The 14476-nt window shown below is 34.0% G+C and overlaps 2 protein-coding genes across 3 annotated transcripts in view; both read right to left on the bottom strand.

Moving 5' to 3' along the window:
• Positions 1–916, bottom strand: part of LOC123531811 (natural resistance-associated macrophage protein 2-like) — a 92105-nt gene extending 91189 nt beyond the window's left edge. Inside the window, exon 1 of the mRNA XM_053517477.1 lies at positions 876–916. The gene's annotated coding sequence lies outside the window, so the exon portion shown is untranslated. The remainder of the gene's footprint in view (positions 1–875) is intronic.
• A 10747-nt stretch (positions 917–11663) lies between these two features.
• LOC123531664 (sodium/potassium/calcium exchanger 3-like) overlaps positions 11664–14476 on the bottom strand; it is a 101329-nt gene continuing 98516 nt past the window's right edge. For both annotated transcript variants that reach the window (XM_045312829.2, XM_045312830.2), the window contains one exon: positions 11664–13199. In XM_045312829.2, coding sequence (XP_045168764.1) covers positions 12868–13199 — 332 coding nt within the window. In that variant the 3' untranslated portion in view covers positions 11664–12867. The remainder of the gene's footprint in view (positions 13200–14476) is intronic.

Below are 14476 nucleotides of genomic sequence, written 5' to 3'. Positions count from 1 at the left end.
TTGTATAAAAAATATTTATCCAAAATTACTGGGGAAGAGGGTGTTTTTTTGCGCATGGTCACTGTCGAAACATGAAGGCCTGACATTTGTTAACTTTGCATTACTTGATCAGGAATGACTGTTGCAGCTTTTTGGGGAAAGTTTCAATATAATAATACCAAGAAAATTTTGTAAATGACAAAGGGTTCGAATTTATCATCAGTCAACGTTCATAAAGTCCCCTTTTTACATACCCCTTTCAGGCTCTCACTTCGTGTGAGTTTGCTTACTAAATATAAATTTGAATTATGTAAAGTTTTCAGCAAAGGTTAAGCTTTATTTTGATACCGACCATTGATTTCAATTTGCAGAAATAAAAAAGTTACAGGTAAAAAACCTCATTTTCTGTTCGGGTTTATCATCAGTACCAGTAGCCACAAAAAATCTAAGGGGTCAAAGTGTCAAATAAAAAAAAAGTAGGGGTCAAGGTGTCACTGAAAATAGGGGTCAAAGTGTCACTAAGGGGTCAAGGTGTCATCTTTGGTTAAAAAAATTACGGGGTCAAACTGTCAATGGGTCAAACCGTCTGACATTCTCTCACATAAAGAATTAATCAATTCCCTGTCCCTGTCCTTGCTATTACCTGTACCCTCCTCCTTCAAATAAAAGAAAATCAAATTCTTTTCCCTAACTTCCTCCTCATGCTTATCCTGTAAAATATCTGAAATCATGCTAGGTAACTCATCTTTAATACCGGAAACATTTTGCTCTATTTTCTGAACACACCAGTGAGAAAAGATGTTCACGAAATGACTATACTAGGCAGTTTAAATATTCAAATTGTACCTCAAAGGCAAAGTTAAGTCATGATTAAGTGTAAAAAGTTCAAAACTTACGAACTGTCAAGCAAGGACGTCGACATGCAAATGGCGTGCTTGTAACGAAGAGGAGTAACTCTAAGCATAGTAAGTTCGTAACATCAGTTGGAAAATCTAATGATAGAGCTTATGTATCGCGTTTGTATGTTAATTCTTAATTAAATTAAATTACTTTTAACCATAATACAGATCTGTAATTCTTTGTTATTCATTTAATGATTATTGAGTTGCTCTATGAAAAAGATGCTAAATCTGATTTGAGTGATATTCTGATTTCTTAAGATATTTTTAACTATGACACCTTTGCCCCATATTCCTGGTCAAATTGTAACTAAATCATCTTTTATGCAGTTAAACCAAAGTTGGAAGGATTAGCATGTTTCTCATAGATTTTATGTTGTAAATCATCCTTTCTTACTTGTAGCCTATTTACTTTTGTCAAAGAAGTATGAAATACATTTTTATAACTCTTTGCTTTTGTTAACCTACACTTGTTATATAGTCGGTTAAAAAAGCTCATCAGAGCTTATGTTACTTGTAATTGTCTTGCCGACTCAAAATAAATCTTATCTTATCTTAAGCCTAACAACATTATGTACATGTGCAACCTAATAAAAGGAGCTATGAAATAAAATGCATAGTAAGACATGCGAGACTTAGATCTATAATGACAAATATATACTGATATAAAAGCACGTAAGAATAATAGCATATATACTGTAGTAGCAAATAGCATGTGTCTGGTTAAAGCTGTCCAAGGCTGGGTATACGTTGCAAACCATTAAACAGCACATAGGATAAGCATATATAATTATATATATTATATAGACATAGGTTTATAGACATATTGAATATGAGTAAACAGATATCATAGGTTGCAGAAATCACTTCGGACATCTTTTGAGGTTTTTCCTTAAACAGATTTATTTTGTAATTTTCTGAAATTAAACATTTTAATTAAACTGTGTAGTATAGATATATATACTTATAATCGATTAATTTTACAGAACCTGATAACAAGAAATGACCTGCAACATTGACATTGGTGATATAAGGAAATACATTCTGGGAGTACATCGGTGTTAACGTCACTTGCAGTCATTGTTTCATTACACCCATTTTCAGCTCTAATTGCAGTTTCAGTTTTGTCACAAATTTCAACACTATTTTCTTCTGTACATGGCCCAGTATTTAACTTAGACTGGTCTGACTCATACTTCTTGACATGAGTAACATTTCTGCGGTATTCGAACCATTGATATCTGACGCAATCAGTACACTTTTGCCGTTCTTGTCAACAACTGTATGTGTATCCATACTAAACGGCGTGTCCAGTTTATTTGACTTGTTCTGTTAAACAAGCACGGTATCGCCAGAAATAATATCATTTGATTTCGCGTCGAGTTTTTCATCTGCATATACCTTCTCTTTTCCCTTTTTCTCAGAATCGCGGTCACGTATTTCACTATCCTCCGGATAAAATTGTGAAAATTCTGGTATTTTCGTCCGAATTTTTCTACCATACAGCAATTCGGCAGGACTTGCCCCCGTTGTTGTATGTGGCGTACTGCGGTACATCATTAAGTAATCATTTAAGTCGGATCTCCAGTCACGCTTCTCAGACTGGGAAATTCAGTATTGACCGATTTTGGCGTTCGACCTCTCCATTTGCCACAGGCCATAGCGGAGTATTACGCCTATGTTAATCCCGTTACTTCTAAGACTATTTCGGAAGTAATCACTGACAAAACATTGGCCTTATCTGTCCTGACTGACAACGGTAAACCGCGAGTAACAAACCATTCTGTGAGAATAGTAACAAGTTTCTCGGATGTAACTGATTTTGTTATTTCGATTTCGAAAAATCGACTGTAGTAATCAATACAGACAAGAATGTAATCACCTGGTCCTAACACATCAGTAGCCAAATGTTGCCATGCCGCGGTCGGCATAGCAGTTCTACTCATTTCCTCAGGTTATGTTGCAACTGACAACCATGACAAGATCTACAATAACGTTCGACTTGATTGTCTACACCAGACCACCATACTTTTGTCCTGATATGAGCTTTCATTGATATATCAGGATGTCCTGTATGAGCCAACCGTAGAACGCATTTTCGCAAGATTTCGGGCACGAGAAATCTAGTTCCACGCAGAACTATATAACTTATGACACAGAGTTCATCTCTTATTGTCAGATATTGCCTCAATTTCTCGGATTTTGACTATTTTCCAGACAATACGCACTCACGAACAGCAGTTAATTCGTCATCATCTCGCGATGCCTTTTCAATTTCACGCGTCGTCATAGCGCTTGGAGTCGATTCCCTGGCTATAAATACTTCACGTAAGCACCAGCGTGATCAAGCGTATCAGTGGCCTGATTTGTAACAAGCCTAATTAAAGCATATCAGCAATATTCTGAGTACCTTTTATGTGTCTCACCTTAAATATATAAGGTTGTAACCTCAGAATCCAGCGTTCTAGACATGCACTAGGTTTCGATCTATCAGAATATATGTACTCTAATGCTTTACAATCGGTAAGAACTCAAACTCAATACCGTACAACCACGGATGAAATCTCTCTAAAGCCCAAACACACGCAAGTCCATCTCTCTCAGTCTGACAGTATCTACGTTCTACATCAGACAAACTATTCGATGCGTAACAGATAACACGGTATTCTCCCTTCTGTTTCTGAACTAGGACAGCGACGCAACCTACCGGTCCAGCATCGACTATGACTTTCGTTTCGGCATTTTGTCATATTAACCTAGAGTTTCGGCTCTAGCTAATCTATTCTTTAACTCTTGAAAAGCTATCCGTTGCCTGTCACCAAAACGGAACGTGGTATTCTTACGCAATAATTCGCGTTACGGCGCTGACACAGTCGCAAAGTCCGGTATGTACCTAGAACTATACTGAACTAATCCAAGAAAACTACGCAATTCACTTACGTTTTGCGGTTCTCTAGCTTCTAAAATAATCTTAACCTTGACCTTGGTCGGTCCAATGCCTTTTCCAGACAACTCATGGCCCATGTACGTAAGCTTTGGCCTATAAAATTAACACTTTTCTCTATTAAGGGTCAATCCTTTACTCTGTAAAACTGACAACACTTTCTCTAACCTTTTATCATGTTGTTCTCTCGTTTCACTGTGGACAATTGTGTCATCTAAAATATTGTGAACACCTTCACAACCTTGCAATATTTTTTGTAACGTCATTTGATACATTTCCGGGGCACATGATATACCAAACATTAATCGTTTGTACCTGAATGTTCCAAATGTTTTGTAAATGTAGTTATTTCCCTTGATTGTTCGGAAAGTTCGTATTGATGGTATGCACGAGCTATGTCCAGTTTACTGAAAAATTGACTGTTGTTGAAGTTTTGGATCACCTCGTCTACCGTAAGTATTGGAAACCTAATTCGTTTTACAGCCTCATTGGCTCTCCGCATGTCCACGCACAGTCGAATGTCGTCGCCGTTTGGAACACATGAAATTGGGCTTACCCAGTTGCTGGGACTTTGTACTTTTTCAGTAATGTCTAGACTTTCGAGTTCTGTCAGTTTTGCTTCCAATTTGTCCCTCATCTGATAAGGAATTCGTCGCAGTTGCTGAACTATCGGTGTAACGGTTTCATCTATCGGAACATCTATTTGAAAATCCTTCAGTTTTTCTATTCCTTCAAACAACTTTGGGAAGTTCTTTGCAACAGGTGGCAAATCAATTATTTGTCTCATGGTATTCAAAATCCCTAATTCTGTGACTGTATTAAACCCAAGAAGAGATTATCCTTCTTTTAGTGTTTTGTTCATGTATAAATCATTTGCGAAAACTACACCTGCTACACCCAATGATTTCCTTGTCCCATACGGGTACAATTTTTTGGTACGTTTTTCCGAAATACATTTTATTCTTCTCGAATTTAGGAATTCCCATGTTTTTCTGTCCACGACATTTGTTGTGCAGCCTGCATCTATAATCATATTCAGATTTATACCACCCACATCAAATTTGATAGTCGTACATGTAAATATCGAATTGATTCCAAAGGTAAATTCATCTTCATCGCTTTCGTCGTCCACCGATCTTACTTTATATTTCCACTTTTCCTGTTTTCTGGCTTTGCACTTGGATTTAAAATGTCCAATTTTCCCACAGTTATTACAATTTTTATTTTTAGCCGGACAGTTTGGATCTTTTGCTTTGTGTCCTTTGTATCCACATCTGAAACATACAATATCTTTGTGTGCTTCTACTTTTGACTCCTTTTGACTTTGGTTTTTCGATGTTTTTGATTATTGCTCCTGTCTGTGAATTTCATGGGATTACCATAGATCTGGCTTGAACATCTGCCTTCTCGTATGCTCTAGCAAAGTTTCCAAAGTGAGATCTTTTCTTTTTTCTAAGAATTTCTTTCTCAAACTTGTTGATTTGCATTTCTCAATGATTTGGTCCCTGATTTGTTCATTTCGAGAGTCACCAAAATTACAAGTTTCTGCTCTGTGTCGTAGTCTAACCACAAACTGGTCTCCTGATTCGTCATCTTTTTGATACAGCTGTCGAAATTCATATGTCTCAATATGAGTACTAACCTGACAACGTTTTTGAAATATCATAATCTTTTTCATCACTTGTATTTTCCATCGTGAAAAATATGTCCTGGACTTCCAAACCAGCACAATGCAACAGTAAAGCTCCCTGTAAGTCATTTTCCTACACAAAACAGTTCAAATCCGCGTATCCAGCGAGTCCATCTCGGTGTTAACGTTGAAGGTTCACCTTTACAGTAAAAGGGTTCAAGCGAATTGACACCGGTTACAGCTTTCGCCATTTCGTGCAACAGAATTTAATCCAAAAGTAATATCAGAATTTAATCCAAATTATGTCTATTAACATCCAGTTAATATATCCTTTTAATTTATCCTCGTCGCCAATTATAAAGTCTCAGTCTATAATACTAACACCATTTAAGAAACAACACCACTGAAGGTTTAATATACATTTATTATGCGTCTACAGCTAAGCTAAGACTCTCGCGTTATCAAAGAATACTACAATATATACACTACATATGTGTCTTACTTAGCTTGTGATTTACATTCACACAACTCTCTTTCAAAAAATTGCAAAAGCAATGGTCTAATGTACATTTTCGAAGAAATATTTTCAGTTTCTATCAGTATATACAAAATAATGTTAAAGTTTCTATTTTCAAATTGATCAGTTCGTCTATGTTGTTTTTTTTATGTGCAAATGAAAGCATACAGCCGACGTTTTATGTCTAGATACCGACATAAGAACATAGCCTGAACAAAAATGTTAACATGGCTTTAATTCCGACAATTTGTAATCAAAGGTCAAAACATGGTAACGTATCTATATTATATTCAAACAAAATGATTAAGAAAGAAAATATGAGCAATGAAAACTAGTTAACTCGCTAATACTATAAAATATTCAATATAAGTCTTTAAAAGTAGTTTTAGATTAAAACACGGACACATACTGTCATTTTTAATGTAACGTATCTATTGTCCTTTTGCATAAACGTTGACTTAGCTTTTATCAATTCAAGTGCAATTGTATATTGTATAAAAATGTATTTCAATTATAGCCCCTAACACGGTCCTGCTTCTAATTCAATGATGTAATTGATATTAGATATCTATCTACTGTTAGTTTTATACTCTAGATAAAGATATAAAAGAATATCCTGTCATATTCTGTAGTAAAACACAATACTTAATATAGAATAGAAACGTTACAATTATAGATAATAGATACATACACGAACGGTTCTTTAATTAAACTGTAAATCATGGTAATCAAGTTCGAATATTGACATATATGCATTAAATAATATTATAGGGTAAATAGAATATTTATTTTTTTCATTATTGTATACGAAGCTGTAGAAAAAATACACTTATCATGTTATCAGATTCAAATCAGTGTAATCTCCCAGTTTTAAGTAAAATAATCATTAAAATGGACTTCAAAACAACATGTAGCATCCCTCTCATACTCTGACAGAACAATAATCACAAAACATCATTAAGGCTCGTGAAAAAGTCAACGAAAGGCTCGATCAATAATATTCGGTAACGTATCTATCTGTAACGAATCTGTTGTGCATTATTGTCACATTTATAAAAAAAAAAAAAAAAAAAAAAAAACATTTAGTCACAGAAAATGTCTCAATGTTAAATATTTATGATTTTTCTAATGGGCTTATAATGGTATATGATACTCGACTGGAAAGTAGTAACGTATCTATTTAGATAAAATAATGTCGCCTATGAGACAATATCTGCTTTTGCAATTGCATGGTAAAATATCTTAAGATTAATTATTGCATGGTGAAATATAACAACTTGTGGATTTTTTAAAACATAAAATTAAAGCATCTTAGGTTCATGTATGTGGTTCTCTGGCTTCCCCGAAGTTTGATAACGTATCTATCTGGTTTTCAAGGAACAAAAATTTAGCAGGCACACATTATGCAAACTCATTTTTATCCATGTAAAATGCCTTTCCACTGAATTTTTGAAACTAATAGGTAAGGAAATTAAGTTTATTGCTTGTCATACATAAAGGTAAAGTGACGTTATACCAACATGAATTCGAGTTGGGGACAAGACAAAATCGTCGATATGAAGCTCATTAAGAAGATGTAATTTGCTCAAATGTGTCAAGCACATTATATTTTAATCTGATTCTACTTACTGTACAATGGTTTGACGTATGTAAATGGTTCAACATACTTTGTTACAGCTGTATTAGTAAATATACACGTGGGACTAGATTTTCACTAATTTGCATATCTATTAGTGGAGAATCAATGTACAAAGATCGAAAAAGTTTGCGAAAAGATGTTCTATCAAAGCTTTACTCTCTTTTCATATAACTTTGGCATGGAAACTATTAAAACATAGGTATTTAACTATTACTTGAATATGAAGTATGTTTATTTTCATTAAAATATGGCAATCATTGACATCACGTCAACATACTATTTGGCGGCATACAGGAACCGAAAAAGAAATGCTGCCATATTTGATCTACTGTCTTATATAAGACACACTTCAGAATCGAAATTACTAGATGTCTATGCACTTGGGATGTGTTCAACCTCTTCGCCGGGTTTTAATTATTATTAAATGTAATAAGATGTTGTTCTGCTATATATTTATTATTTCTTAAATAATGTGTTGTCTTATATATCCACATACTTAATTTGGAGAATTGTTTCTATGTAAATTGCATTTTAATACTTTACAATATATATAGGTACCCCTTCAGAATATAGAGTTCATTGAAAGCAAATAACATTTTAAAATTTCAAACTCATAGAAAAAATTAACAAAACATATGAAAACAGCGAACGTTGTTCAGGATCTCTGTACCGACCATTAGTAAAATAAGAGATAAAAACAATGTCAGTCCGCCATTATTAATTATACTGCCATTCAATTCATCTTCTAATGGCTCTCCCGAGATTAACGTTTGATGGAGTCTCCAAAGCAACCATTAATCTGTATCAACAGATTTTCTCGATTTATAGCATATGTAGCGCAATACATCTTGGGCAGAATTAATGTAACAGATACAGTGACCATTGATTTCGAGATTAAAAGTCATTAGAGCAATGAATGAATAACAACATGTTCGTTCTAAGTAGCTGTCTGAAAGCATGAGTACTTGTTAACTGAAGAAGCGTCATAGGTTCCCTTCTTAGAGAATTTAAAGTATAAAATACAAAATCCTTTCGTCTATTAAAATGTAGGGCATTAATAAATCGCGATATTGTGTAGAAATTTAGCGATTGCCGAAACACATCAAACAGCTGTTAAAAATGTTAATCGCGAAAATCATATAATACAGGGGAAATTATTACGTGATTATGCAATTGACTAAAATCAAAGAGAAGATATGGTAGTAAATGCAATAGATGCCTAACAATTTTATGTTAAATGTATAGAAATAAAAGCTTGCGATAATTTTATTGTTCTATTGTAATAGAACACATCGTATTCTGCAGGTATCCACTATCTTATAAAAATACGATGAAATTATTGAAACGCACATGTTTATCCATTTGACATAAGTTACTTCCTTAAACGGAAACATAAATATTCTAGCTGAATAGTAGATATTAACTGGTAGTTATATACTTGATTGAAAACGTTTTCAGTTCAATAACTTGAGAACTTAGACCTACAGTAAGCAAGTAATCATAGAATTATTACATGTGACCTGTAAATTATCTCTATTGTTTTAAGGACCAGAAGGTCAAAGGACAAGGTAAAAAAGGGACTTTCAGATTGATAATGGCTTCTGCTCTGGAGAAACATAGACCTACAGTTATCAAACTTCACGCTATGATTATCTGTGATAAGTAGATGACTCTTATAAATTTAAGGTCAGTAGATCGAAGGTTATTTTCACAGTGACTTTCAGACTGAAAACATAAATTTCGCTCGATAACTAGAACAGACTCGTAAAGGCTGCGCCACTCGTAAAATATTCAATATCCCATAATGGTGATCTTACACTGAAACAAACAAATATCCTCTATACCATTTGGGGACATAAGCAGTTTTTTTTTTTTTTTTTTGAACTTTTTACCTTACTATTCTGGATGTTGCTATCCCATCTTGCGTCAGTGTATACATATTACTTCTGAAAATTGTTGCACACATTTTGAACTTGATCTGATGTTATTCATACAGAGGGATACTTTTAATTTAAGGTTTGTAAACTTCCTTCATTTAGGCGGTATATCTTATGGGATATATATTTCTCAATTTATAAGATTTTTAGAACATGTGGAAGATTTCAATGAACGCAATCAATATTGCCATAAGTTCTTTCAGAAGGTCAGTTCTTTAAACCTGTTTTCATCTCTTCCGACCTGTTTCGTCAGGGCCTTAATTTTGTTTCTCTTAGTCTGCCGACTCAAACTGCTGGGATAGTATTATTAACTTGTCCTGTTCCTTTGGAAATTTTTTAGTTGAGGGTTAAGAATTTCGTTTGTTAAGCCCCATCAACCGGTTTAAACTCCCAAGTCGTGTTTTTGCCACTGACCGTTTCAAGGTGACACCCGCTGTGTTCCTCTGTTTATTTTGCTTTAGTTGTCTAACTGTTTTACTTACACTATATAGATTATGTGTAAATATTTGCGAAAATGGCAATCATTTACACATTAACACACACAATACTGTAGGGTTTCGTTCTTAGAAGGTGACTGTAAGCAGATCTGGAAGCAAAGAATGCAAATAAAATAGCAGCAGGCTCGGTTTGACCGAGTCTGCCCATGAGGTTATGGAAAGTGCAATACCCTCGACACCCTCTAGCACTCTATTAAATGGACCTTATGATTCCAAAGAACCAGAACGGGGACAGTCGCCACATGGCACTTACCTCTATCCTTGTTTTTTTACTCGGGTAACTTTATACGTCAATATTCGGTAGACGTCAGATACACTGGTACCCTTAAACCCATATCAACATGCACGCGGGTATCGATGCAAATGTATGCTGTCTTAATTAAACTCTACAAAACCGCACATTCTCGAAATGTTTAAACACAGGTTAAGATAGTAAGGATTTGAAAATAGTTTGAAAGACAAAATTCGTTAACTGACGAAAATAGCAATGAAAGATCTTTTCAAAGTCTATTGTTTTAAAAATGTGCTTCCTAAATCTTTGATAACTTAATGTTCTGAAAGGTTGTATGCTGTTATTACATAATTCTTTCCAAGTATAAGTTTTATGGATTGTACTTCAGATTTCCAGCTATATTTGGTAAAATTGTACTGAGGTAATGACTCGGGTTGGGACTTGTTCAATTTCAGCCCTGTTGGACGCTTCTCTCTTTGATTTCATCTGACGGAACATGTTATATAACCAGACTTTATTTGTATTCTGTCCTGTATCGTCGTGTTTCTTCTGAAGCCCTGTCTTCTTCAAAGGCGATGTAAGTACGTATTTATGGTTCTCCAGGATAGCTTCATATGTTGAATGCTTAAGAAATAATATATCTCATTTTGTGATTTTTCGCTGAATAAAATTATTGTTTGGAGTTCAGATGCGAAAGAATTATATCACGAGGGTGCAGCACTGGTGATATTATAATACGCATCTGAACGACAGGAAATGATTTGACTCAACAGCAAATCACTAAATGAGATTTATTATTTTGATTCTAACACGTTACCAAAGATTTAAAAGTACATCCTTGACGACATTCATTAAATAGTTGCCTGTTTTCCGGTCGCGCCGCTATGCCTTTTCACGCTTTGACGTAATAATTGTGAAGTCCGATTCGGAAGTGAGTAGACAGCGACCAAAACACGAATTAATATCCAGCCCCGACATAGCATTTCGCGTGAATTGCCTTGTTACTAAACGTTTTATTTTCTCGTTGATATATGCTAGGATCCAGTAAAAAAGCGGATTTTATGCAATAACAGCAATTTTATCATATCACGTCATGTGAGTGAAATAAAACCATTACATAAGTTTGATACCGCAATAATGTACCGAAGCTTCGATGTTGATTTCGTTTTAAATATAGGAGACGTTGGTTGGTCTGACATGGTCAGTAATAGGTTAATCTTAGAACAGTTACAGATTTTTGTTACAAATCAGCCACCGTTGTGGAAAGACGTCTAGAAAGAGGCCGTCGTTGCAGAATCGGTCATCGTTATGAAAATTGGCCGGCCAATGATATGAAACTTTCATATATAAAAGAATTTTGCGTGAAAGAAAATAAAAGATAAGTAAATGTATTTTTTCAATACTTTTTGTATTAACATTTAAACCCATTTGCTTAACAATAACAACAACAGTGCGGTTTATTTTACACGAAGATAACACGGACGAAGTAACTAACAACGTAATACTATTACAAAAGTCAGTCTACAGCTGACATGACTATAAGTCTTTTCCAGCACTTTTTGCATTTTGGGATTCTGCATAAATTGCTGATTTATTAACAAACGTAAATACAATTTAAAGGTATCAAACAAAAAACATAACTAACCGAGTCACTCTTCATCCAAGTTCTTTGTAAGCTATGTACAATACATTTTTTAACGTTCGCAATTCTGTTGTAAGTTGTAAGTTGTAACACTTATTACACATTTAGTCAATACTCAATATGCTAGAAATAGAATCAAAATTACTGTCATTACTAACACAAAGAAATGTGTCAGATGTCCTTAAAAAAATATAAGAAATCTTTAGTTATAATTTCCCTAACACACAAGTTGGTTTCATTGAAGATGTCTATGGAAGTGTTTACACTCATTTACGGGGCAACAATTTATTCTATAATTATTATGTTTGATTAGCGTGGAAAATGATGAATTACTAGTTATACCATTTGCTGTACAATTATGATTACTTCCTGACATGATAACATTTTTTCCAAATCGTCTCAAATACAGGTTTTCCCAGTAAAATCAATGTGGAAATATGATACTGTGTAATAGAACACATCGTATTCTGCAGGTACCCACTATCTTATAAAAAATACGATGACATTATTGAAACGCACATGTTTATCCATTTGACATAATTACTTCCTAAAACGGAAACATAAATATTCTAGCTGAATAGTAGATAGTAATTGGTAGTTATATACTTTTGTCTCTACAATATTAAATAAGTCTTAACAAGGAAGAAGACCTACCTTTATGTCACACATAAATGACTTTAAAGTAATAGAAATATGGTATAGTAACAATGATAATATATAGTACACATACAAACTGTATATAACCAAACGTTTTTTTAACAAATATATGTATATAGATCTTGAAATCTCAAAAATATCATGTCCATTATTAACAAAGTAACTTATTGGCACCATCTCTGAATAGCTGTGTAAACAAATATTTGTAAATATAAAGCATTCAGATGTCACAGTTATATGCTACATGTGTGTTCACCAGTAAAGCGTTATAATTACACTTTAGTTTTGCTCTCGTCATTTCGTCCTGTCACAGGTAGCAAGGACAAAGTCACCGAAGACATTCAGTTCAAACAGACAGGATAACGCAATAACTACGACATAGGCAAACATACACAGACACCCAAAAGGTTTGTTTAATTTCCATTTCGCCAAATTGATTGCTAGTAGCATAAACACAACTGTTGATAAAAGAATAAGTGCCGAGTAACCTATTCCTCCACTGTTTATGAGGAGCGGGTCGCCATTCTTCACAATTGTTGTGTCAAGCAACCACGGCAATCCTAGACACACTAGAATATCAAAAACATTACTTCCGATTGAGTTCGACACAGCCATATCTCCATAACCTGGAACAAGAAATATATTTTTTAAAAAGATTTTCGGCGTTGGTGTGGATTTATTGTTTGATTGCACAGTCTCCCGTGCATTGTTCATTACTTCTTGACAAAATTATGACGTTTTTAAATTAAGCTCGAATATTCCCTTGCGATTAATACTACATTTCTGACACTTTTCGGAAGATATACCAGCAAAAAGACGGCATTTTTTGATTCAAAGTGTTAGTTTAATCGAGCGGTGGCAATCAATCCGCAAGTATAACAGGGTGAGCTCACCACGACCGTCAACTGCACTGTACATAAATAGTTGTTCCAAAATTCGTATACTAAAATCAATCATCATTCAGGTAAATGAATACCTCCTGTCTAAAGTAATCTTTGGTGCTTCTCCGATAAACGTCATTAGAGACAATAGCTATTGTATCTATATAATACTATGTTGAAATGTAACGAAACTTTTTTTGTGAAGCAGTATATTAATTTCAGCCCCGCTGTTTTTATTGGTTGAAGAATTATGTATTTACAACTTTTATTGGATCTTTAAGTAGTTCAAAAGCTATATACTATAAGCTGTAACTTGCTTTTTGAAAACGTCAAATGGTTTATCACAATAACCCACCCTTCTGTCTCTTTGATGTTAAATAAAGCAATTTAGATTAAAATTCGGACGTTAATTAGGCGGTGCAAATGGATTTGCATTATACATAGTAGAGATAAATTTCTTAACGTTTCATTCTAGATAATAACATGCAAGTTTTGGAGAAAACATTTAGTAAAGAAAAAGTTTTAAAGAAGAGTGAATAAACAGCATCTGATAGTTAAGATAATCTAATAATGGAAATGAGTGAAAAAAGAGTATAATTTTAACATCACCATTTCTACCAACTTACTTTTTAATTGACCGACTTTACGAAGATATTCGTAGATATGTAAATATTAAAACAAAAATAATAAAACTAAAACGAAACTTAAGCAGCTGCTTGCTGATATATCATATCAGCATATCATGAGACTCTCTCGTTGCTTAACAAAAAAGTGAAAAGAAAAAAAAATCGAAAAAGAAACGACACTCTAAAATTTCTACATGTAGGAATGATAAAATCCAACTAGTACTATTTTTCAAATTTTCGCGATTACTGGACAAAACCTACCACCACTTGCTATAGACCCAATGTTTTACCCTAAATATAGCTTCACACACTAAACTCACAAAACTTCTATCTCTGGCTACTAACGTACTTTTGGGAGAAGTAAATAAAACAACGAAACGAGAGCATATAGAGCGA

This window comes from Mercenaria mercenaria, chromosome 11, assembly GCF_021730395.1.
Source record: "Mercenaria mercenaria strain notata chromosome 11, MADL_Memer_1, whole genome shotgun sequence".
Lineage (NCBI taxonomy): Eukaryota > Metazoa > Mollusca > Bivalvia > Venerida > Veneridae > Mercenaria > Mercenaria mercenaria.
This window is presented reverse-complemented; position numbering and strand designations above follow the sequence as displayed.